This window comes from Sycon ciliatum, chromosome 4, assembly GCF_964019385.1.
Source record: "Sycon ciliatum chromosome 4, ocSycCili1.1, whole genome shotgun sequence".
Taxonomy (NCBI): Eukaryota; Metazoa; Porifera; class Calcarea; order Leucosolenida; family Sycettidae; genus Sycon; species Sycon ciliatum.
Genome location: NC_088646.1, coordinates 30835150 through 30860410, shown reverse-complemented (window position 1 = coordinate 30860410; position 25261 = coordinate 30835150). Strand labels below are relative to the sequence as shown.

Below are 25261 nucleotides of genomic sequence, written 5' to 3'. Positions count from 1 at the left end.
TTTCAGGAGCACACCACCGATCCGCACTGACTCAATGTTGGAACGCAATCGAATAGAGACCAGTCAGTATGTTGCTGCATGGGAGGTCTTTTGCGCGCAGCTTGGAAAAGAAACACAATAGTGGAGCCAAATTGGTATCGAACTGGTAGCACAGATAAAAAAAATCAACATTGCCATTACGCAACACTAAAAACTATGCTATGTACAAACTAAAGGAGTTTAGCAATGACCCTACCTAAGATGGGATGATGAGGCTCTTCAAAGCTAAGGAGTAGTTTTATATCAGCTGTAAACAAAGAGAGGAGGGTATGACGAATCACTGGAAATTTGAGCTTTCAGTCCACTCTACAGAGTCATGCCAGCTCGTATTCAAATTCTTCTGAAGATATGTTGATGCTGTGATTTACTTCACACAACCTACAGCCTTACAGACTCAGTGTGCAACAGAGATAGCTCAGCTGTAGCCAAGTTTCTCCACCATTCCATTCCCCTGCACTCCGTGGTAGAGGAAGAAGTTGTTCAGGGGTGCATCCTTGCCAGATACAGCCTGAAAGACACAGGCGGACAGAGCGTGGCAAGCAAGGTTATTGTACAACAAACATAATCGTGTATCGCCAATGCAGAGTGTGACATGTGGGTATAAATAAACATGCGTTGGTATCTGCCCATAATCGACAACACTCCTATACACAGCCACTGCCCCTATCTAACTGAAGGGATGTCCGAATGCTGACCCCCCCCCCCCCCCCCCATTCGTGGAATAATGGGCGAACACCCACACTACGCAAGTCCTCTGGTGGTACAGATTTCTGCCTAGTTATTTGCTGAGTCCTACCTTGATGACTTCTTGACCGAGTACACCACCAACAATGGCGCACACTGGACTGAGCTCAGCGATACATTGTCTGTACAGTGCAAACACACAGACAAACCACACCTGCATCAGCATTGCGAAAGCACAAGCCAAGTGTATACACAAGAATGCGCCCAATCGTTCTCAAGTGCAATTGTAACGACTGCTGCAGTGCGAAAGCTGTGCAGACTTCACGATAAAATTGATTCCTATAGAAAGGTCTTACCCTGATGATTGAATGCAACCAGAAAAGCACCATTACGCGATCATTTCTAAAACATCAAGTAACACGTTAGTTTCTGACTGGATGCATAGCCTCTTTTCTCAGTGTGGATCAGTGCTGTCATTCAGCATGCTCAAACTCAAGTTTGGATGCCTGTAATCAACATTACGAATGCTGTAGTAGAGATAATAGAAAGTCTAGTGCAGGTCGCTTCTGGCGACAGATACTGACATACAGTACAGAGATATAAAGGTCAAGTTGTCTCCTTGGAATAGTGTGCAATAGCTGCAAAGACACACTTCTTTCCGTCAAGTGCCGGTTCACAGCGATTCCAACAACCAGTACAAAGCCGCGTTCATGTCCTCGAAATGCACTGTAGTAATGCTAGAACGGTTTCACAGCGCATTTACTTTTTTTTTGGAATTCTTACGAAAATTGATTGACAAAGCTTGATCCATTCAACACATTACAAGTGCAACGTCGAAGTCCCCTCTCATTCACGCCTGGAGCTATCCCGCGGTTCTTATCGTTACTGTGTCACATAAGCACAAGATGGCTAAGTGTCCGATGCCCTCAGAGTCGATACAGGGCAACAACTGATCATTGTAAAGAAGAGGACATAACGTGGAGGAAAAAAATCAAACACAACAATTACCTCAAGAGGTCATTCGGTACAACGGTGTCCGCCAGTTGAAGTTTCTTCAAGATGCTGTCGCGCAAAGAACAGATCTCTTTGAAGTCAGATTCATGGGAAGAAGTGGCTGGACTCCGTCCATGGTGATCAATGAAATTTTGAAGAACTACCAGCAGGGAGAGAGATAAAAATCATAAAAGACATTCCAAATTTATTTTCAAAACGAAGATCGGGGTATTCCCCGGAAGAACAAGGAAAAAAGAAAAAAAGAGAAAAAAATCAGGTTCTACCGAGATTTGAACTCGGATCGCAGGATTCAGAGTCCTGAGTGCTAACCATTACACCATAGAACCTTACACACCACTTTAGCGCTCAAAGCGTTTCAAGAACTGAAAGAGTTCATCGTGTGTCGGTCACAGGGCCGAGGCTAGGGTGGCTGTCAGATCAGAGACGTAACAGCCAGCACGAACTACATACATACATACAAGTACTATCAGAGACCAACGAGTACGAGGTCTCAGTGCAGTGGCTCTGTAGACTGTAGACTGTACAGTCTGTAGAGTGTAGCAGGCTCCAGCTAGCCTGTCCAGGTCCAGGACTAAGCAGGAGACATTACTCCATCACCGTAGGTCATGCTGCATAGAATTTTAATACAATACTTCTTTTGGACTATTTCTTTGAAGTCTAATGCTGCTAGGCAATTATCATTAATTTTTTTCACAACCTAGGCGCGAAGCGAATTGTGCAATATGAACCAAAGGCTAAAAGCTGTTCACCCCCCCCCCCCCCCACGCACACCTTGTGTTTGAAGGAAGCGCCCTGAACTGTTCTTAGATGACAAAGTCCTAGCACGTGTTCATCATTATTCTTTTACCAGTCTCGCTGTTCTTGGCAATGTGCTCTTCACAGCATGGGCCTACTACTGTGTGCAAGAAGAGAGTGTGCTGCGCCTGACACTGCGCCTGACAGCCGTGACAGCCACACAGAAGGTTAGAAGCTACACTACGTTTGTCTCCATGCCTCAGTACATTGACTTGAGTACACGGGCTACAAGTACACACAAGGCAAACACTTGCAGCTCCTGTCCCAAGCCTAAAGTCAGCCAGCACTCATTGATAGATCCAAAGCAGGACCTGCCGAGTGGGATAACAAGGTGAAAGCCGAGGCACACATAGTGACAATGAATCCCCCCCCCTGTCTATGTCTTACTTAGCATGACAAAGTAGATAGGGGACGTTCTTCGTATCGTGCGCGCTGATGCGCCACAGCTCCAATCAGGGTTGCTCGCCCTCGCCCAGGGCGCAAACTCCATGCACTGGAAACACACACACACACACACGCGCACGCACACACACACACACACACACACACACACACACACACAGAAAAAGCACAGGAGCTGCATCAGGTACAACTGGTACCAGGAAAGGACTTGGAGAAAAAGCACAATTCCAACCAAAGCTACATTGGTGCAAGCCGAACAGAACAAGCAAATACCTGTTTGACCATCTTAGTGGAATCGTCCCCGTTCGCTTCTTCACTCGGTTTGCTCTTCTTGGCACTGGGCTCAGTTGAGGAATTATCAGCGCCATCATCAATGGATACGTTCGCCAATTTGTTTTTGCTCTCCTCGCTGCCACGGCAAGCACATAATCCAGAATACAAACAACAAAAGAATTGAGAATAACAACGTTAGTCATTGCAAGTTCCATGAGACTGGCTATACAGGAGAAAAGTGAATGGACAGGAGAGAGCTGTGCAATAATATTCTTGTGATGATCAGTGAAAAGTTACTGAAAACCAAAAATATCTCGACCAAGTCTTCTAAGCAAAGAAGAAGGTTAAAATTGGACATTTTAACAGCTGTTGTCGGCAGGAAAAGGTCAATTATCGGCAGGTCCTGACATGCCTCCAAAATTGGCAGGCTACTGACATGCCGGCGGGTGTGGCAACACTGTGATGCATAATCATCTACACTCAGCTATCTGATTTCTAAACCTCTTGCATGCGGACATGCATCCCAACCAGGTCCACACCCACAACCAAAGAGTGAACCTAGGTGCATGTCGGCAGAATTGCAGTGAACACAAAACACTCATAATCCTCAACTCCTACCATGGAGAGTTGTAAATAGTTCTGTCTTGATCGAGTGAGTTGAATTGAAGGAAAGGATGTACTTCAAAGCATCTGTAGTACTCTCAGTTTCATAATTCTTTCTGTGCTTCTAAGATATGGCTAGTTCTGAGACAAGTTATGGGACCCACTTGGTTTGAAGGTGCACTATGCAAAATGGGGGACTAATAAATCACTCCAGGTTGAATGGACCTCACCCAATTTGTCACCTATTTATGCAGACTACAAGTGATTCACACACACATACACACACACACGCACACACACACACAAATACACACACACTCGCACACACACACACCGATGAACACCGAGCATGCTGGCATCACGTGAACAACAAGACCAGGCTGTCATGTGCAGGTTTTGAGTGCTTACATGACATAGCTGTACTCGCTGCCCAGGTCTGTGAAGAAATGTCCGTGGAATCCGTAGATACCGCCGCTGTAGAACTTGATGTTGTCCGCTCTGCAGATACGATTGACGCGTTCCTGTTAAGTCACACACCAGTAGAGAATACATTGGTATGTGCACACACGAGTGTGGAGAACATTGGCATGTATGGGGCACACATGAGTCAGTGCCGGTGTGTTGTTCTACAAGCAGCTCTGTTCGCTGACTCTCGCACATGCTCCCAAACTGACAAAACTATAACATTTTCAACAGAATAGCAGCCAGTATTATCGTCAAATAGTCAATGGCTCTTCAAGCAAGTAAAAAGCATATGGGCTCGACAACTACTAGACAGTAAAAACCAAATTTAACTGCCAGCTACAAATCTAACATAAGAGTACCCAGCAGGAGTGACATTACTCACTAGAAATGAGCTTTTCGCCGCAAGGCCAAGAACACAGACAACATCAAATTGCTTGAAGAACTCATCACCCAGCTGTTCCGGATCGGACGTCTCTGTTTGAATTTGCACATTGGGGTTAAGTATCTGTAAGCGAGGTGCTGCTGCTTCAGCGATCTGTCCCAGAACACAACAGAAAACAGGAATGAACACATTGAACAGGGTTTGGTTTAGGGATGTGACTCCGGGTAGGGGCATGTATTTGATTTGCATAGACAGCCAGCCGGACTGAATACGCATGGAACAGATCAAGAAAGAAACAAAGAAAATGGTAGAACACACAGTAATGCAATTTCAGGACTGGACATGACTCGAGTCCTGGTGGTCTGACTTGTTTGATTTTCTTCTTCCTTGTCTGGCTTGCAAGTGTTGACATTCAGAAAGAAAAGATAAGTAGGCAGATGGCCTGATTTGAAGAAGGCAGTGATTTCCAATAGAAACATGCCACCTTTTAAATAGGCTGCTTACAAAAGGAAAAGACCGCTCTTCAAAGTTGTAATTATTATTGTTTTATTTCCTAGGAGTGTTGCCATTGACAGTACCCTGCCATAGTGTTCATGTGTGAATGATCCTCAGTAAGTCCGCGCTATGCCACCAGGTACTACTGGTTCACAAAACTGGCACCCTGAATAAATGACAATCCATTGAATCCAACATTATTAATTACAGCTGACTCCACCACACCAGCCACCACACTCATTCCCGTGGGGAAGTGGACTTAGCCAATGCCATGCTAACAGCCAGGCCACCTCGCTGTATTGATACTCAACTCTAAACTATCAGTCATCCCTAGTCAGCTTACAGCACAGAGAGACATAGAAGCAGTGTTTGAGCAGGCGAGGTTCTGCAGGACGCGGGTGTTACTTTAACTTACTTACTACTGTTTTAGACACTCAAAATGAACAGGCGTGGTAAAACGTACCAGAATTGGAATATTAGCCTCATTAACTCATGCAACAAAACCCACATGCTGAGACAGGACATTTTTTACTTCTACGCTTCCTTCCATTTGACTCACTTCACTGCTCAGGCGTGACAGGGATGGGGTTCCCCAGACAAAAAGAAGCATGGAAATAGAAGATATGCAAAGAATGCCGCTACAAAAATACTTTAAAGTAGCGTGAAGGTATGTTGTTAAGTGGGTCGTCATCAAGAATTCAGAAGATTTCATGGGAGTGCCACCGAGTTCTTAATGTGCAAAGGAGTCGAGAAAAGAGAACCCCAACAAAGTCACACATGTCTGCAGTGACCAGCATGTGGATTCTGTTCTGCCAGATAATGATGAGTGGGCACGACGCATTTATACATTTGCTGGTCATCTACAACAGAAACCTTTTAAACCGTATCTGCACAAGTGACGCCAGGAATGGCCTCCACTTCCATTTGAATTAGTTCTAAATAGTATCAATATTATAAAATCTGGCGCAGAACAAAGCTCTATTGCTACTGGCTAGCAGTACACACAGTCACACACACACACACACACATGCACAGATCTCTGTTCAGGACCAAGAACTGTATTCTTCAGAGTATGGCATTGCTACGTGAGCAGTATTGGTCTTTTTAGAGCATTGTTCACGGCAATCATCCCTAACAACTTGAAAACATATTCTCCTCTCCATGCCTATTTCAAGCTCGCACACAAAGGTGATCAAATAATGGTGAGAAGGTGGTGTGTTTCTTCTACAAATTACAGGAATGGCCGGACGAGAATGGTGATATGCCACCATGGGCAGTTTGAGCCTCATCTCGTGCCACATGAGTGCATAGCTGACAAAATGAGGCTGGTGCCAGAAGCCACCAGAAGCTGGCCCAGCCCATAAGGGCATACACCTTCCAACACCATGGGTCCGGTCTGTGGGAGTGGTGCCTGTGTGGAAAACGAGGTGTCCGCTTTTCCACCACCACCCTGCCAGCTACCAGCAAGCTACAGCCATAGCCTGGTAGATCACAAGTTCACAACCCACACCGACCATGACATACGATGTATAGATAAGCAGCAGTTGAGTACATCACTGATATCACTGTCACTGACTGTCAGACACCAGCAGTAGAGATGACAGGAGTGTAGGCCAGCCCCTAACCACACTCCACAGCTCAGTATTTTAAAGGCAAGCAGTGCTGCACGTGCCAGTGATAGGCAGCATGAAGGACTTTTAGTTTTACTTAGAAGTGCAGCCCAAAACTTGCTGCCATTGATGCAGCAGGTCATGCAGCAAGTCTGTTGGTCGTGGCATGTCAGCAGCCAGCACTTGGCAAGTGCCATCAGCCAAACTAGACAGGAGCCAGTCCAGCAATGCCCAGTATTATTGACAGGCCATTGATGGGGATGTTCGGCCTGGACTGCTCTGGGCACACACAACCTTCCAAGAATGACTGACGATGGAAGATGGACAAGACCCAAACAGTAACTGACATGCCCACAGAAGGTGTATGTGTGTATTCGACTAGACAGCACCACATCTGCTGCCCACTGGCATGCACAGATTTGATGCGGGACATGTCAAATATACATGTACATGCACATCACATGCATAATCATGCTTGCATGCTGCTGCACTCCTTGTAAACTCCGTGTTGGCTGAACCGCCTACTGATCGCTCTTGACTTGTCATCACTACAGTCATAATCGCTACAGCTTCTATACTTTTAAAATATTTCATAGCCATTGAATTTCACACCCACAGTCTCAGACAGATGGGCGCTTCTGTTTACATTGTACATCAATGCGTTTGTCACTACTATGCCTATGCCGAGGCTATGGATTGCGGCTGTTGGAAGTGCTGCCACGTGTACCAGTACCCACTACAAGTGGACAGGGCAGTATTGTTGCACTAATGACTATGTAGACTGCTGCACATGAATGATCGTACAGCAGTCCACATAGTCATTAGTGCAAGTCCACTGGTCAAATGAATTCTAGTCTCATGAATAAAGCAGCACCAGATGCGTGCCTTGTTTCATACCTTTCCCAAAGTAACAGTTAGTTGTGCAGAATAAGGTGCGTGTACCACAGAATATGTAAATTCCAGCTCAGTATCCAAGTACAATTCATAGTAATAAGTTAGACCGAAAGTAAAAGGCTGGCTGCACATTCATTGACAGTGGGGCTTGCATTTATATGCTGTTGGACACCCATTGCCAATCAGGGGCGTCGGAAGGTATTTTAGTGTGCTACGGTCAGCCATCTAAAGTACAATTTACTCGTGGGGGAGTGGTGGCGGAGTGGAAAATTTTGGAAATTTAGATCCCAGATCAGTGTATTTTAGATCCCAGATCAGTGTATTTTAGATCCCAGCTCCCAGTGTATTTTATTTAAATAAAAAGTACCTGGGGCAAAAAGTGGTAGGGTCAATACCATAGTGACTGTACGGTGTGGGACGCCCCTGCCAATTGGGCATACACTATGGGTCACTCATAGATTACAATGAAAGTACTTCAAGTACTAGTATAGTTATGCTGAATGAAATCTGACTTCATGGCAAGCAACTTTAGTTTGAGCCCTGCACAACTGTACAGGTCAGCGGTGCAGGGCTACGTGACTGCCCCATGAGGCTGGATTTCATTGAGCAATGTCAACAGTCATTGATTGCTCCAAGAGTACATAAGGGGTGGGGTTTTGTACTCTTGATTGCACTTGGACACAACTCAGTTACTAGTATAATTATACTGTAAGCCACATGATCATTTCAACACTCATACACAATGTAAAATACTAAGAAAGCTGAATTTATGACGGTCCACAATGAGCAGGATGACCATGACAGTCTGTCTGGCTATGAGTATGACCCCCAACCCTTGGTTTTCCTGGGAACAAGCCAAGGACTAGATGACTCTTTTAAGTTAAAATTCGTCTCAGTGGAACAAACACAGAGGCACTGCACTGCAGATCCAGTGGATATGTAGACAGAGATTGTAGTGCAGAAGTAGATCTACATACCATGACATACAGCACATGATTGTAAATTTGTAATACCAAATTTGGCACGCGACTGAGTTAGGTAATAGTAACTGGTTTCTTTCCCTATCATTGATATCAAGGCCCATAAAATTAAATTATTTTCGCCAAATCTGGTGTAGTTCATGAGTGTACCGCGTATAATATGTGTACCCGGTAGATGGATCGGATCCCGCGGAGGGAATGATGACATTCACCATGACTGTGTATGATGTACTGCACCAGTGGAGTGTGCAAGGACTAGGTGTTCCCGTCAAGAAAGAGAAGCAGCAAAACGACCGGTACAATGGGTGTACACACGACAAGAGATGTCCAACAATGGCATGGGATGTGACACCCCGGCATTGCATAGGCCGCTTCGACCTTCCTACTGACTCAAAAAAGCCCTGAGCCATTGACACGCTACGTACCTCTGTCCTCAGCGCACACACATACCTCGGGACCTTTCTTGCAAAGAACGCAGGTACTAAAAGCAAGATACTATTGTGTGGCGAGCGGTACATCTAGTAGCTGGAAGTGTACGGTCGGTACCTAGTGTATGCGACCGGCTCGAGCTGATGTCGAGTGATGAAGGTAAACTACTGCAGCTAAGAAAATCCTCTCGCACTATGGCCGGGGAGTACGGCAGTCTCACTCTCGCTCTTACTGTCTTACTTAGTGCATAAAGATTAGTGTTGAGACCGACGCGTAGCCAGCCGCAACCCTCGAATGTAGAATCTACCATGTCCAACTACAAGGGTTTGTACAACACACAGATAACAACAGCTAAGTGCTGTGGCATGTGGCGTTCTCAAGTCTCATCACCATCGATCAACTCACGGCGTAAAAAATGCACAAGCAGCGGCAGATGGGTGTTTTTCCAGTGCATGCATGCTAGCTATCGAGACGATACAATCATGTACACGGTCATGCAGTACTACTAGTAGGTCTACTACTCAAATTTTATAGAATTATTTTCACGATTTGCGCACAACTACATTGTAGTTCCAGTCTGGAGTACAGGTTTTTCGCCTCATAAGTCATATCAGTCATCATGGTCATATCGCCTTCATGAAGCAACGAGTCCGATTTTCACTACAGTAGTACAGTCTGTAGACTGTAGCCGGCCCTACGCGGTGCGTTGGATATGGAAGGCGTGTGACTGCGATAAGTCAAGAGCATCATTTCGAAGACAGGGCTACAGCCAGATAGCTCTACTCGGTGATAAATGAGTTGCAGTCAGCCTAGGAATAACTACCTGGTACAGAGGCGATCGTCGGAATCGCTCTCGGGCGAAATTGCTCCGTCGGCGAGCAGCAAGTGGTAGCATAAGCAGCAACATCACCAACTGGTCAGCAGCAAAACTCTGGAAAATCTTCTGAACAATGCTGTCTTGAGACGCATGTAACTGTTAGTTTTGCTGCATGCATAGCGCGAGAACGGCCACTACTGCACTACTCCGGATGAACTCTTGTGCGCACAGGACCGAATCTCTCCGCCGACTCACCCTACTGGCACTAGCGACACTGCCGACAGGCTACAGAACCTGAGAAGCTAGACGACACGTAGATCTATGCCGTCGCTCAGCTGGATGCATAGGATTTTTCTATGGGAAGAGCGTGGTCGGTACTGAGCGTGATCAGAGTCGGCCGCAGGACTCACGGTCCAATCGCGTTTTCGAATCCCTTGTCCTGACTCAGTGACTGGTCTCCTCATCGTGGTGGTCCATGAGATGATCTCCCAGCACTAGTAATACACGCGAGCGGCTGATGGCAGCGTCCAGCGACCCAAGTCTGGTCGTCATTCACAATGGCGATCGTAGAGTTTTTAGCGTGCCATCCCAGAAACAACTAGCGCAGCTCGCAGCGAACGGGAAAACAACAGCCGCTGGCAGCGCTGCATTCCTCCGCTCCATTATCGAGTCTTTCAACGTGAGCGCTAATCATTACCAGCTGCAACACTATCGCTCCAAAGCTCGCTTGCAGAGCGATGAGCAGCTCCGACGGGTTGCCGCTGGAGCACATGACAGTGGAGGCGAAACTCTGGTGTGTAATTTAGTCAGGAAGAGCGGAATGTCCGAAGGCGCTGATCGTAGTGGCTCGGTGGAGGACAGGCTTATGGAGAGGACCGGTAGAGGCGACGGCCCGCGTCGCATACACATACGACGGCAAGAGCGTGGAGGATTTGGCTTCACCTTGCGCTATTTCGTCGTCCATCCGCCAGCGAATATGCAGGGCGAGCGCTCAGACGCCATGGACACGATATTCGTGAAACAGCTGGTCTCTGGAGGACCTGGCGAGCTGGCTGGACTGCAAGTTGGCGATCGTTTGGAACGCGTGAATGGAGTGAGTGTGGCGGAGAAAACCTACCAGGACGTGATAGATATGATCAAGAGTAGTGGCAGTGAGTTGACACTGCTTGTGACCCCCAGCGAGGACGATCACATTCAGACGGCGTTCAAGACGGACGCGTACGGCAAGGACGGCGAGAACACGGTGCATTCGTCGCGCACGCTCGCGCAGACGCAGGACTTCAACAGCGGTACGTCGCTGGCCGACTACGCCAGTCCACTTGGCGCCGAGCAGCCATTCCTGCGCTCCGCCATCCGCAACAACAAGATCTCACCGTCACTCAACCAGCACAGACGTGTACGCGGCCCAGGGAGCGGGTCGTCGAGCAGTCTCACGCAGGCGCAAGACTTGCTGCAAAACTTGCAGCAGCAGCGGCACGGTGACTCTCGGTCTGGCTCACGGACGTCACTCGACGAATCTCAGCCAAGTCCCGCATCTCGGAAAAACGCCTCGACCAGCTCTATGCCCGGCTATGAGCCGAGCGCAACCAGACGATCGTCGGAGAGCTTGGATGACGGTCGACGTCCTCACAACGGTGGCATGGGTCACAAGAAGAACAAGATAGAGAATGGCTACTCTCCCAGTACGGGACACCATCATGCCTATCGGCAGAACAGCGCAGAGCACACGGACACAGTCGACTCCAGTGCCTACTTACCAGGTAGCAGCAGTAGCATGTACTCGGGCGGTAACCAAGCAGTCACCTCTCGTAGTGAAGGCAAGTTGCATGAACGCGACAGATCCTCTCAGCAGACAGGCACAGTACGGTCAGCGGACATACCGGCCTTCCTAAAAGGCCCTCGGCAAGCACAGGCCAGAGAACTGAGACCAAGCTCCGACGAGAAATCTAGATCTATGGAGAATCTCGGCCAGGCAGATGACGCCTGGCAGAAGTCCTCGTCTCTGCCACAAACTGCTGCTGTTGCTACTCGCGTGTCCAGTGATAGGTCAGCAACTGGTGTTGAAGAGCGGCGACACCCAGTTGCGCAGTCGCGCAGTATGGGCGACTTCCACCTGGGCGCAGCTCGACGGTTAGGCAGTGGCGGAGACGCATCCTCTCCGTCACCTCCCATCCACTACAGTGCATCACAGGAGGAAGAGGACTGGCGCCGCAAGCTGGACATCAGCGCGGATAATCCCGTCACCACCATTACGGCCACCTACGCCGTGAAGGCGAGGCAGCAACGGCGTGGCGGCGGCGGAGAGAATCGCGTCCAGGTGGGCCCGACCGCTACCAATCCGCCGTGGGTGCGCAGCAGGACAACATTGTCAGGGCTAGGAGCGCCGTCGTCCGGTACACCACCATCGCAACACCAACGCTCACTGAGTTCTACTCAAGCGCCGCTGGATGTTGACCGGCATCTGTTGCAATCGGCACAGGCCGCCAAGGCAAACTCATTGCCGCGCAGTTCAACACCACCAACTACCAAGCAAGGCTGGACAAAATCGGAGGAGGGTAAAGCGAAGACATCCATGCTGTCTAAGTCGATGCCACACAAGCTTGGTATGCCACTCGATGAGTCTGAAGACGATGATGATGAGGACGAGGAAGAAATTGAGCTAGAGGATGGCATCGCATCACCACGCAGCCGACTATCGCTCAGTGCTCCATCTTCTCCCGTCAACACCAGAAAGCGCAAACTGAGACCAAAGAGTGATGTAGACGATGATGGCGATGAAGGAAAGGACCAGCGCAATGATCGCCGCAGCTCCTGGTTCCGCCTCAACCGCAGTCGCAGTAAGAGCCGTGAGAGAAGCAGGCGCGAAGACCCAACTGATCTAAAGTGCACAGCAGCGGCATACCTCAGCAAGAAGCAAGTGCTCCTGCCTGGGGGCAAGAAGTCACATGACCGCTCCTGGCGAACAGTCTACACAATTCTGCACGGGGCTAACATAACATTCTACAAAGAAGAGATGGGTGTGTCGGCAACCCAAGGATCCATCGACATTGCTGACCAGAGCATTGACATCCGTGGTTGTATGGTCGATATCGCGCATGATTATCGCAAGCGCCAGAACGTGTTTCGGATACGAACGGTGGACAAGGCGGAGTACCTGCTGCAGGCGAAGGACTTTGAGACTTCGGTGAAATGGATTAAACACATTAGAAGCGCTGGCCCGTCGCCTGGCAGTGAAGTGGTTGATGGCAGCGAGTTGTCCAATCAGCCGCTGATCTTGAAGCAGATTGCACTCCGCACCAGCAGCACCGACAGGCCAGATTCCGGTGACGACGAAGGACCCATCAAACTAACGCTCGCCCAAAGACTGGCACCATCGCCGGGCACCCGGCGGAGGGCCAAGAAAGAAGAGCTGGGCAAAATCCGATTCTTGTTCAAGCGAAAGAACTCTCTGGCAAGTGACGACAGGACGTTCGGTGTGCCACTTGGCTTCTGTCCTCGTTCCAGCCGACTTCGCTACATACCGCTCATCATTGAAAAGTGTCTCCAAGCGGTCGAGGCAAGGGGAATGGATGTTGTTGGCATCTATCGTGTGCCAGGAACCAAAGCAGCTGTGGACAACCTTGTCAAGGATATGGATCTGCGACTGAGCGAAATGGATCTCAACGACGGCAACAAGTTGGACATCAGCGTCATCAGCAGCACGGTAAAGCAGTACTTCAGACAGTTGCCAGATTCGTTGCTGACGTTTGAGGGCTACCACAGTATGGTGCGTGCATGCCGTATCACTGACCCAGAAGAGCGACTCAACCAGTTGCAGCAGCTCGTTGGAAATCTTCCTGCCGTCAACTTCAATACGCTGCACTACCTGATACGCCACCTGCGGCGGATATCGGCAAATTCCGGCGAGAACAAGATGGAAATAAAAAACCTGGCAATCGTCTTTGGACCGACACTGGTGCGTGCAGCCAACGATGACACACACCTCATGGTCACTGATATGGGCGAGCAATGTAGGATTGTAGAGGCATTGTTGTCTAATGTGGATGTGTTCTTTCCCCCTGATGGAGAGTTTGACCATCACCCAACACTAGCAGGTAGTCCTCCACCAGAGATCATACTGGACGATTCATCGCCGCAGTCCATGGAGCCTGAAGCAGACCGAGCAACATCAGCATCTCCCCCATCGGTGGAGTCTAAGCCGTCGACTGGCGGCAAAGAGGAGACCAATCGCGCTACTTCGCCGTCTGTTCCGCACGCACCATTCTTTGTAGCCCGTCCTCAGCTCCCCAAGCAAGACGCAGCCCAGTCCATGGATGATCCAGTCGACGTGTCTCCAACGCAAGCCACACCCCGGCATATCTCAGCAGCGGAAGCAGCAGAAATTAACATGGCCATTCGACCCAGAGATGTGTACAACGTAGATGCAGAGCAGCCGACTGAAGAGAGTGTTGTCCTGGAGAAGACAGCCGCCGCTAAGTCACGTGACAAGTCCCGCACACAGGTAGCTCAGATGAAGCAGGAGGTCGTGAATAGGTGGGTGTCTCTGCACCAGTGGGACTACGACAAACGACACGGCGAGGATAGCGGCAGTGACAGTGCGCAGGAACCCAATGAGTGGAATCCCAGTCCAGAGCCGCTCGACCCGGATCAGGAAGCGCAGGCGGCGAAGGTCATGCAGCGTGGCATACGACGAGGATCACTGCGGCAGCCCAGTATGGATAATGACCTTGGTGCCGAACAGGGCGAAATACAACAGGTTGTGCCAAACGAGGACCTGCCAGTGGATCAGATACGACGCACAGCTTCTGACAGTAATCGGAGGCGTCCCAGAAACATGGCAGAAGCGTCTGCAGCACATCGCGTCAGCTACTATCGAGCTGTGAACGAGGGTGCCATGAACATACCGCGCTCCAAGCAGCAGGTAGATGGTGGACAGGCAGCAGCAGCACGGCAGAGCTTTCCTGAATCCCCTCTAGACTACATGGATCCAGCACTTCCTCAGGGTGACCACGAACATCCATTAGTTGAAGCACAGCAAAAACAAATGTACCAGCAGCAGCACCAACATCAGCAGCAGCACCAACAACATCATCAGCATCAACAGCATCAACAGCAACACCCGCATCAATACCAACAACGGCAGCAACACCGAACAGAAGATCCACGGATAGCAGCAGGTGCTGACGGTGGGTCTCCCAGGAGACGTATGCAACCTCAGCAGCAAGACGCTCCCAGCCCGTATACCCCTGCCGCCACAGCCACGGCTCACCATCTGCAGCGCAAAAGGTCTGGTGACAGGGGCCTACCGCTTGCTGTTGATGAGACACAAGCCACTATTCTGTGAGTTGAAACGCAAGACAATCAGTCGTGTGTCCTTCAGACATGCATCGTACTTGTGTGGTCAACTCCACACGACAGACTTCACCACCAACATGGCTACGTCAATGTAAAAGAATTCAGTCCGGATGTGCAAAATATAATTATGATACTATAGCCGACAGCTAAACTTTCAGTAAGTTAAAATATCAGTTGGAAACAGCACACGCGCCTTCTATAGAAGTATTTCTCAAATTTGAAATCCAAGATTGCATGTACATCAGAAAGCTTGCACTATGTGGCCCCAACAGTGCACAGAGAAGATGACACGTAGTAGTTCAGTCAGGTAAGACATTGACAGGCATGTCAGATTCTTTTCATGTTATAGAAAGGCGACGTGAGCCCTAACACAGAGATGCCATTGTTTGCCAAGACAACTTTGATGTCCGATGAACTTACTTATTCGTGCAACTAACGTGTTACTTGAGCAGTGTGGCGTGCCATGGTTGCAGCCGCTAGGATTTCATTTTTTTAAACTTTTCATTTATGCGCAGTGCATTATATAATCTCAGTTGAGAGAATCTACTTAGTACTTATTTCCTCCTTTCTGATAACACAATTGTTGACCATTGACCCTGAGCATTATGTGTTATGGAGAAGTTGCATTGCAGCAGACAGGGTGGGTAGGTCTATAAAGGCCATTGCAGCATATACAGGAAAGCTCATTAGTAACATGGACAGTGGAATAATACTGGCCCCAAGAGTGACCCAGACAGATTCAGTGGTTGGCGAATCGTTCTTATTCCGATCCGAATTAGCAACAGCAACCAACAAAAGAAGGCAAAAAGCAACAGCAAATGCAGGTATGCAAGAAACACCCAATTTCCTAAAAAGAAGAAAAGAAAGAGAAAAAAGAGTGAATGAAGTGTCACACATTGATTCACACAGATTCAGCGCTGTGCAACTCCGCAAACAAGGTTGGGAAGTTGACAACCTTTCAAGACTTGTGGAAGCTGCGATACACGACTCCAGTTTTGAATCTCGTTTTTACGACCTGGGATGTCAGTTGTGTGTGTGTGTGTGTGTGTGTGTGTGTGTGTGTGTGCGTGCGTGCGCGAGCGTGTGTGTGTGTGTGTGTGTGTGTGTGTATGTGTGTGTGTGTGTGTGTGTGTGTGTGTGTGTGTGTGTGTGTGTGTGTGTGTGTGTGTGTGTGTGTGTATGTGTGTGCGTGTCCCATATGGTGCAGTGGTATGTGCAGCGATTTCCAATCGATAGGTTGCGGGTTCGATTCCAGACGATTATGGTCACACACGTCTTTCTTCTCTTTCTCAGACTCCTCCTGACTTTTCTTTCATTCTCCTGGGTGCTTACCAACAGCCAGTGCATGCCGGAGTATGTGGTGTGATGTGTGTGCGTGAAAAAATGAAAAAAAAATGAAAAGACCAAAAAGTAGGGACCTGGCCAGAAAAAGCCACTTCATAGCTTTGTGGTGTAGACCAGGCTGAATAGTGGCGGTCAATTCTTCAGCCTTGCAAGCTGATGAATGGTGCAATCCCAGCACAAGCTGCTATGGCTTCTGCTGTAGCATCGCTATCATCGCCTCTGGCGATGGGCGTCCAATGATCCAATGGTGTGTGTGTGTGTATTCGTAAGCGAGAACAAAATTACCCTTCTCCAAACTCACATACTTGATGCGTATAATATGCGGAGCTGTAAACTCTGGCTTATGGACTCTATCCGGTATACATTCACAGAAGATGACATGGAGTGCTGCTGCTTGTGATGCTGGCGTGCAGTGATTTCCTACTAGTGTAGAAGACTGGACATGCCTGGACACTGTTATTTGCCCAGCTGATCCAAGTAATAGCACTACTATCATCAGCATACATGCCTACAGCTGGTAGTAAGTGTACCTGGTGATGAGCCTGTCAATGTACTCTACACATGGTGGACGGTCATTAATATTGTATTCCCGTAGCTATGCAAAAGACGTAGCGATGTTCTCTCGTAGCATGTTGGTGAGCATAAGGAGCATAGCCCGACAGAAGTACACTGGCTTGGATCCAAGATAACCAGCTGAAATGAATAATGCATGCATGCATATTCAGTAATGTATCTGAACGCAACTACGGCAAGCATGATTACGCTGAACTGGCGTTACTGTACATGCAGTTCCACTCTCTTTTCACGAGGTCCGAATTTCCGATACCTTCAATGGTACGCCTCACCACCTATCATGCCAATGCTAATGCTTGAACAAATAACACCTCCCATGTAGTAAGATGGTGATTTCCGGCACGGGCAGTTTGGCTTGTCGTCGGGCTATTCCTAGGCGGCGATCACGTGACGCACGGCAACAGCGCGTTACATGCAATTACGCATGTTGTTCATATTCCTGTGTTGATGAGGGTACTTGGTTGGCCAGTATTACGTTCACAGATAAACACGTAAGTCAGCCTTGCTATGGCTGGTGCTACTAGTGTGCAGGTAACACAGAATGTGTCTCAATAAATCGGCTGCAAATTCACAATGCAAAGCCTTCACAGACACATTGGAATGGCATTGCCAGCAAGAGCCACATACGCACACAAAATGTGTTGACTCAACGTAATGATGTCCCTTTTCCTCGTTCGGAGAACATGTTGCATATGGCAGAAAAGTCAAGTTCTCCGCACCTCCACACAGGGCAGCTTCACAGAACTTTGGTACATGTACCTCGGTGCAAGTGTAACTTAGCATGCTGAGTATAATAATTATTTCGAAATACGTAACAACAGGAGGGACTATGATCGACTTGTGAATTCGAATTCTAGTGAAGATGCTGAGAAAGAGACAATGCAGTGGCGATCTACGGCCTCAATGCGCTGGTGTAGATTTCACTTCAGTGCATTCTCCAGAACAACCAGTTGTCCAGTGAAACAGTCGACTCCTTGAGCCCATTTGATATTGGCAACACCACTGATATACCATGATGAGTTGCCAATATCAAAAGAGCTCAGGGCGTTGGTAAGAGGCCCAATGTTTCTCTCATACGGCATCCGTGAGCAGGCACTTCCGGAATCAAATCAAATCTTGCGTCTTTGCAGATGACTACAACGAAAGCTGAATAGACCTGCTGGCAAGGTTGGTAGTAAACTAGGTGTGTGTTTCGCATGCGCAACTTCGGTACAGGTAATTTTACCTAAAATAAAACGCACCGAAAATATACGTACATGCATGCCGACTGCAGTACGGAAAACTGGTTTACCGAAATTTTCGCTCTACCGAAGCGTTGATGTTGGGAAATACCGAAAATATTACACCAACGAAAATTCCCGGTTTTACAGTATAAGCCACATCCCTTCTTGAACCCATCCACGAGATCAAATGTATGCATACACGCATCACATACGTACCCACACATGCATGCATGCACACACGTCCACACACACACATAATAGACACATAGCGCATGTACTTACATTCTTGCCCTCGTCTTCATCTCTGACTAAAAACTGAGATCCAATACAGTCTGGTCCAACAGTGCGGTGGTCAACGATGCACATGCTCTTGATTCCAGCAAGGACCAGGTTCTTGCATACCTCTGATCCCAAGCCATAGACTCCCAGCACACAGATGCGGGAAGCACGTAGCCTAAACAACAAGAAAAATCAGACACAGATGCATTCCTATAGGAATCAGAATGGCAAATTGTTAGAATGATCCAGAGCACCTCGCTCGGACCAATGAAAGCTTGTGAGTGTAGAATGCATCGCCATTTTAGTTCTTCGTGACTGGTAGCAGAGTGTCGGTCCCCAACAAGACTGAACGAACTACGGTGTTCAGGAACACTGAGCACATGAGCAAGGAATGCCGTGCCATGTGCAAATTCCCTGATGGGTGATGAGGAAGACGTCAAGGAGATGTAAATATCTACTTCTAACGGCACACTCTGCCAAGCATACACCATACCGGCAGCCTCCATTTCTCCTTCCTGGTATGAGAGGTCCCGTGAAATGATTCATGCGAGAGCTTTAGGACAGTGTATGTTGACTGTCAGTGTGGGCAGGTTGAAAACCATGGTACCCCTTCAGCCCAGTTTGTCATGAACTATACATGCTCATACCTGTACTGGCTGTTGTACGTATATCCACATACTTAATTCCAAAGTTCCAATCCAGCATCACAAACGACTACGGTCCTACGGATCTGGACCTTATGCCTGGATTTAGAAAGTAATTCAAAGTATGTTCTTTTTTGGGGGGGGGGGGGGGGGGGGAGAAGGACTCGCCTGAAATGAATTTTGTTCACTCTGTGGGCTTCTGCAAACTGTTGCGACGGTCCCTAAACGGGCTGGCACTGCCGCTCATGCACTGCCTGTACTCGCTGAAGGTGAGGCTGGCATCGGTTGCTTCCTTCTGCACCAGTCCAGAGGCATCATTTCTCCACAGTCCACTGTTACTTCAGTTCAGGATGGATTCTTAGTTAGTAACTTCTTACTTCTGGGGGAGAGTGGTACAGTACTGTTGGGTGCTGAAGAACGGCCAGGCTCGAATTTTCCCAAGCCCAGCATGCCAATATACACATGAAGATTCAACTGTGCATAGGCTGTAATACATGAAAATAAGAACGGTCTAGGCTAGGAGGCTGACCCCCAGTTCTTCGGCGACCGATAGTACTGTAGGACAATTCCTTAGAAGTATGGTGGTTGAAGAGAGCCACACTCATTACGTCGTGTCTCTACCATCTTGGGTGTCCACAGTCAGAATTGATCACGGGAGAATGTTTCGCCATTTCTCCAAAGAACTCTAGACCAGTGAGAAGTGCGGCAATTATAAATACAAAACTCAATGTATGCCTCCAGCAGGGAATGGTCAAACTAAGAACATACAACCAAGAGCAAGAGCATCCAACTAGGAAGTCCTTCTGCCACGGTGGAATCTTTCTACTCGTATAACATCAGGCTTTCACAACTTTCAGCTCACTGATACCATCATACGAACATGCAGGCAGCGTTCAAAACTCAAAATGACTGGTATCTGATCGGCTGCACCGCATACACCCATGATCTACGCAGTACGCACTTGTTCATACTTCCGCTAAAATGAAACCACACTTTTGAATATGTACATGTACTTTGGTCTTGGTAAAACGCATTCAGCGTCCTCAAATTAGTTTAGATAGGTTTACGGTAAGGCTCTTCCCCGTGACCGCTTTAGTCGTTTGAGAAATTTGTGCCCAGCGACTGAAGTCGGCTATTGAAGTGTACTACACAAGGTGCTCGGCATGACGGAGAGAGCAGACTTTTGGCTTGTAAATCAATGGCCGTTACTATTCTTCATGACGGTGGACGTGCTTGAGCAGGAGCTGATTATTTCAATCAATCAAAGCAGAACACATCCCGTCCAACAACTACAACGGTTTCTCCACCACTCTCCAACAACACCAAAATCCCACGTCCATGTACGTGTATCGTGCATGCATTCACTGTGTGTGCATGATGTTCATGAGGTCGTAGAAACCGAATGTTGTGCCATCGGCCTGCATACAATTAATTGTATACATGTACATGGTCTCCGATGATTGCATACCAACGTTGTGGCCTCGTAACTCCGGTATGGGACAAGATATTCCCATGAAATGTTCTGTGTATGATCTGCAGACGTGCGTCTATCAAGTGGTGTAATTTGTTTGCCATGGTTCCAATTTTAAAATTTTGAACTGAAGTCGCTACTACTAGTTTGTGGGACGAAGAGAGGACCATCTTATTTTCCCCTGTTTCGTACTGCTACAAGCATGCATGATCTGCACTCGAGATTCATGAATGTAAGATTCGATGCAAACAAAACGAATATTTCGAAACACTGGAGATATTCTTAGACCATACCTCTTCTGAGCATCGAGACCCCAAAGGCGAATCTGCCGATCGTAAGTTGCAGCTTCTTCCTCTGTCAGACTCATTTTGAAATAGTCAAACAATAGTTGCTCAAATCCGCAAGATCAAAAGTACATGCTTGATGGAGCAAAATTGGTCTCAGGACAAGAGTTTGAAATGCAAAAACAGTGCAAGTGAAAGACTTGTTTTTTGTATGATGATGAACCCGCGGTGATTCCCCTTTTGCTGGTTTCGGCCCATGCCCATGGCCATGGTGATGAACCAAGCGATCCGCCGCGCCCCAACGCGTACAAACGCCGCGTTCCCTTTTTGCTGTGACTTCGTTTCAAAAAATGTTTGTTGTCTTTTTAAAGTTTTTATCCGGCCAGCTAGCTAGCTGGCCCGGCAAGGCCAGTACAGACCCAGTCGAGTCCGACATGACTGGCATGGCATGAATGATGACAGACAGTCAGTGTGCAGAAGTGGATCCAGACTCCAGAGTCACGGTCCGGACGGGTGCTGTCACTTCAACAGAGCCGAGCACGGAAGTGACTCTGTGTAGCCCGCGAAGACTCGATCGCTTGATCGCGTGCCCCAGCTTTGAACAACAGACAACAGGGAAGCTTGACTGCTTGAGTGTTCGTTTTTGGTGCAGTCGACTAGTCGTCACGTCCTCTCCGGTTACAGTAGTGGCTGTACTGCATGCAGTCTGCAGTCTCTGAATAGTCTGAGTAGAGTCCATGCAGTGAATGTGTAGCAGAAGTACCTAGCTTCGAGTAAAGTATTTTAGTAGTTCAACTACAACAAAGTACAAGCCAAACAGTTTGTTTGGCTGACTTATAGGCGTGGGTGCAGCGAGGACTTCTGGCATAGTCAGATGGGTGCTCTGACGTCTCTCACGTCGTTCTTCTGGTTTTAGCTGCCCAAAAAGTCTGGCCAAATGGTGCAGATGCGATGATGAATGTTGTGTTTTATGCGTCAGATTGTTTCGTCTACGGTCCACCGGACGAGAAAGTGGCTGGTGATGACACGGATTCTGCACAGGAGTCGTTGACTCTTTACTGTTGATTGGGTTTCTCTTCTGCAAGCACGTCCTTCTGGTGTGCTGTGATTGCGATGTTCGCATCCCTTGGATATGTGTGAGGTTTAACGCTTCCCTGTCGATTTACATACCTGAACTTGCACTGGCGACTGAAGAGAGACCGAGTTGGATATGCTGAAAAACGCTCGTCGAGCTGTGAAGGTGTTCCAGAGCGAGAATGTCAGAAGTGTACCTGAATCATGCACCGCGGACTTGTTCAGCATTTCAAAGGTAAACTGATGAAGAGAAAATTTTTGATTGTTCAGGGAACCCCGGTTCCTGGCTCTGTCGAGTTGCGAATTGAAAACAAGGTCGTGAACAATAATAATGTAATTATTTCCATAATTTGTGGCAATTTTGATACCTCTCGATCTCGGGCTAGGCTGGACGCATTCAATTATCTGCGTCTTTTAATGTTTGTACTGTGTGTGTCCATGTGTAGACTGTGCGACATGGCTTTCCCTGGCGACCCACCGTGTTGGCGGTGGATGTGGTGCAGAGTTTGCTGGCAGTTGGCTGTGAGACAGGAGAAATTAAATTGTATCCTCTTGTAGATTCTTGCCATGGGAGAATATCCTTCAAACTGGGAGCCACATGGGTTTTTTTTCTGAACACCATTTTTTGACCTTTTATACAACATTATGTCATGTTGTATAAAAGGTCTACGTAGTCCAGCCAAGTCTAACGCGAATCGTGAATTTATTTACTAGTATTTATTGCTGTAGTATGCACAGTCCACCTACTTCGGTGAGTATACCTGATTGGAGATGATAATTATAAGAATGTGATCATAAGGGGAGGCGGTGAAAGGAAATTGCAGTACATGTGGTGCAGGAAACAGACGAAAATGATCCTCTCTTTTTAAACTGTCCTCATTCCATGTGCAAGAAGATGGTAGCTATAGCAATGTTTGGCATCATGTGTACTCATACTAGTAATAAGTCTGCCTTTGCCTTCTCTGGTCCCCCGTTAGTCAAAGCCACATGTTGTAGATTTGCACTAAGGAAAAGAAGTTCTTTGTCTCGCTTGGTGTGTGTGTGGGGGGGGGGGGAGGGGGAGGGGTGTTACATGTATCAGCCTGTATTATAAAGATGTGATGTCTACAGGCATGTTGCCTAATGTTACTAGGGCTGGCTGGCACAGCAATCATGAATGTTTGCTTCACTGAATGCTTTCAGTCTAGCTGGGAGGGCTCTATGAAGCAACGACTTTTAGATATTACGTGCACTGTCTTTGCCTCCAGGCACACTACATCAGTGAAAGTCGAGATGCTGTTTTGTCTTTTCCCTCCTCTGTTTAATAAGCTGCTGGAAGTCCTAAAGCCTCATTTTACTATTCAGACTGACTACAAAAATGTCATAGCTATGACTTGTTGTGTGGCCAGTGTGCCTGTGGGTCCGTTGCAGCAGGTGAATGCTTTTCCTGCTGCCCACTCCATGTTATCCTCTTTTCAATAGGCTCTATGCAGTAGTGCCTTGTCAGTCAGTATCAATGGATCGCAGTATAGAGGTCTACACTGTTTTTAGCTTTCCTTGACTTTCCTGCTCACTCTCCTAGCTTTGGACGTGCTGGCGTAGAGCATAGCGTAGACCATCCTAGTGGTGCCAAGGTGCAATGTCTAACTTTTTTGGTGAACGAGGTGAGTTGGAATTCTGCCTTTTGCTTGCTGCTGTTAATGTATTGTTTATCTACTGTATTGTAGGCTAACATACGGCTCTGTGCGTGAGGTGAGGAACTAAGTGCCTTGCCTTTACTTTATACCAGCCTCAAGCTCCATCTCTTGCTTTCCTGCATCCACTTTATGTTGTAAATTATTAGATGCTGGTACTTGAAAACCTCTTGGAGCCTCTTTGCATACACTTGGGCATATGGGTCCACATGGGGTACATGGATCTTTGGCTATGGTTATGTCATCAAGACGATATCCAATCACCTCTTCTAGTGTAGCATGATGAGACATCAGGTTGGTCATCATCTTTTAAGTTCCATGTCTAATGTGTTGTACATGTAAGTTCCGGTGTCAGGAGGCTTTTGGAAAGCCCTTCTTTGTTGTCTTGCTGTGCGGCTCCTGAGTGAAAATTAGGTGCTGTACCGCCAAAGTCCCCTCCCCCCCCCCCCCCTGCGTGTCAGTGGCCACAGCTGTTGTACCATGCATGCAATGACTGGGTTGAAAGTGCCTACAAGACTTTGCCTTCATTTGCACACCTTCGGCTTGATGGGGAGAGTTGAGGAGCAGAGCAGCGGGTACCGCCTAGTACTAGTAGCACTACTTTCGTTGTTCTTGGAACTAGTAGTGCTGTCACTTTGTGTTGGTATGCAGGCGCCTATGCAGTGATCTGCATTGGCTATGCAGTGATCTGCATTTGAATGTTCATTGTTACAATCATGTAGCCGTGTGTGCTCCTCCAACGTTTTTTTTAAATGATTTCCATTGCTCATGGGATGTTCGGAGTAAAGTAACCTTATGTAAGCCATGCAGACTCCACCCCTGGCAATCTTGACGCCGCTCTTGCATACATGGTATTGTATGGGTCTATACAAAGTGCTTTGTAGCACATGTGTGCCGTGCTATATGATGCCACTTGCCAGTAGTGCAATAGTCAGTATCAGCTATAAACTGCCTTCGTAGCTTGTCCGTTGTGTTGTCTACAGCAATAGATTGAAACATGAGCAAGTGGGGATCATGGGAACCTGTCACTGTTACTTTGTATTCCTACTGCCTTCTTATTCGTAATGTTGTATGGCTTCTAAATCTCTGTTGGGTAGTGTGCTAGCCAACTGCGAGTTGCGGGGGTGTTGATAGCACATCTTTAGTTTGTTTTATTCCAAGCAATACTGTACATGTCTGGGGTGGCCAATGACCACTTTGTGTGGCGATTGCAGGCACATACTGGCATCGCACATGTATGCGGTGTTGTAATTGATCAAGTCTCACATGTGATTGTTTGTGCACATGTTTCTGTTGATCTGCACCTTCACTTTATTTGTCAGTTCCCATCTCTTGGTCAGTTTGGAACGTACTTGGTTGACCACTAAGAAAACTGATGTAGGTAGCAAGGCGATGGCTCTGCAGGGTTTCTTTGTTTCTGGGGGTTATGCATGAGGTGAATTACAAATCCTACAGGTGT

At 47.8% G+C, this 25261-nt stretch overlaps 3 protein-coding genes and 1 non-coding gene across 7 annotated transcripts in view; 2 read left to right on the top strand and 2 right to left on the bottom strand.

The window, feature by feature from the left end:
- Positions 1–31: 31 nt before the first annotated feature.
- LOC135815583 (SUMO-activating enzyme subunit 1-like) lies at positions 32–21294 on the bottom strand. 3 transcript variants are annotated; one of them, XM_065328898.1, is made up of 9 exons: positions 21065–21294; positions 18660–18831; positions 4658–4810; positions 4219–4331; positions 3208–3343; positions 2920–3025; positions 1732–1876; positions 836–905; positions 32–547 (listed from the first exon to the last, which is right to left on the bottom strand). In XM_065328898.1, exons 1-9 carry the CDS (start codon positions 21136–21138, stop codon positions 455–457), a joined length of 1062 nt encoding a protein of 353 aa, XP_065184970.1. In that variant the 5' UTR covers positions 21139–21294; the 3' UTR covers positions 32–454. The 3 variants fall into 3 exon arrangements, with proteins under 3 accessions (XP_065184970.1, XP_065184972.1, XP_065184971.1); XM_065328900.1 differs by lacking the exons at positions 18660–18831; positions 21065–21294 and adding an exon at positions 9889–10004; XM_065328899.1 differs by lacking the exons at positions 18660–18831; positions 21065–21294 and adding an exon at positions 9062–9377.
- Trnaq-cug (transfer RNA glutamine (anticodon CUG)) lies at positions 1992–2063 on the bottom strand. Its single transcript has one exon. It is a non-coding gene; the product is annotated as a tRNA-Gln (tRNA).
- On the top strand, positions 10400–15831 carry LOC135815581 (rho GTPase-activating protein 21-like). The gene has a single exon (XM_065328895.1). The coding sequence runs from the start codon at positions 10400–10402 to the stop codon at positions 15224–15226; it is 4827 nt and encodes a 1608-aa protein (XP_065184967.1). The 3' UTR covers positions 15227–15831.
- Positions 21295–21718: 424 nt separating the features above from the next.
- The window catches only part of LOC135815580 (syntaxin-binding protein 5-like), a 36974-nt gene continuing 33431 nt past the window's right edge, over positions 21719–25261 (top strand). The window contains exons 1-3 of one of the 2 annotated variants that reach the window (XR_010553311.1): positions 21719–22364; positions 22576–22673; positions 23691–23772. Coding sequence is in view for 1 of the 2 variants with exons in the window: in XM_065328894.1 (XP_065184966.1) it covers positions 22266–22364; positions 22576–22673; positions 23691–23772 (279 nt within the window). In the remaining variant the exon portion in view is untranslated. The remainder of the gene's footprint in view (positions 22365–22575; positions 22674–23690; positions 23773–25261) is intronic. The other variant, XM_065328894.1, reaches the window with a different exon arrangement.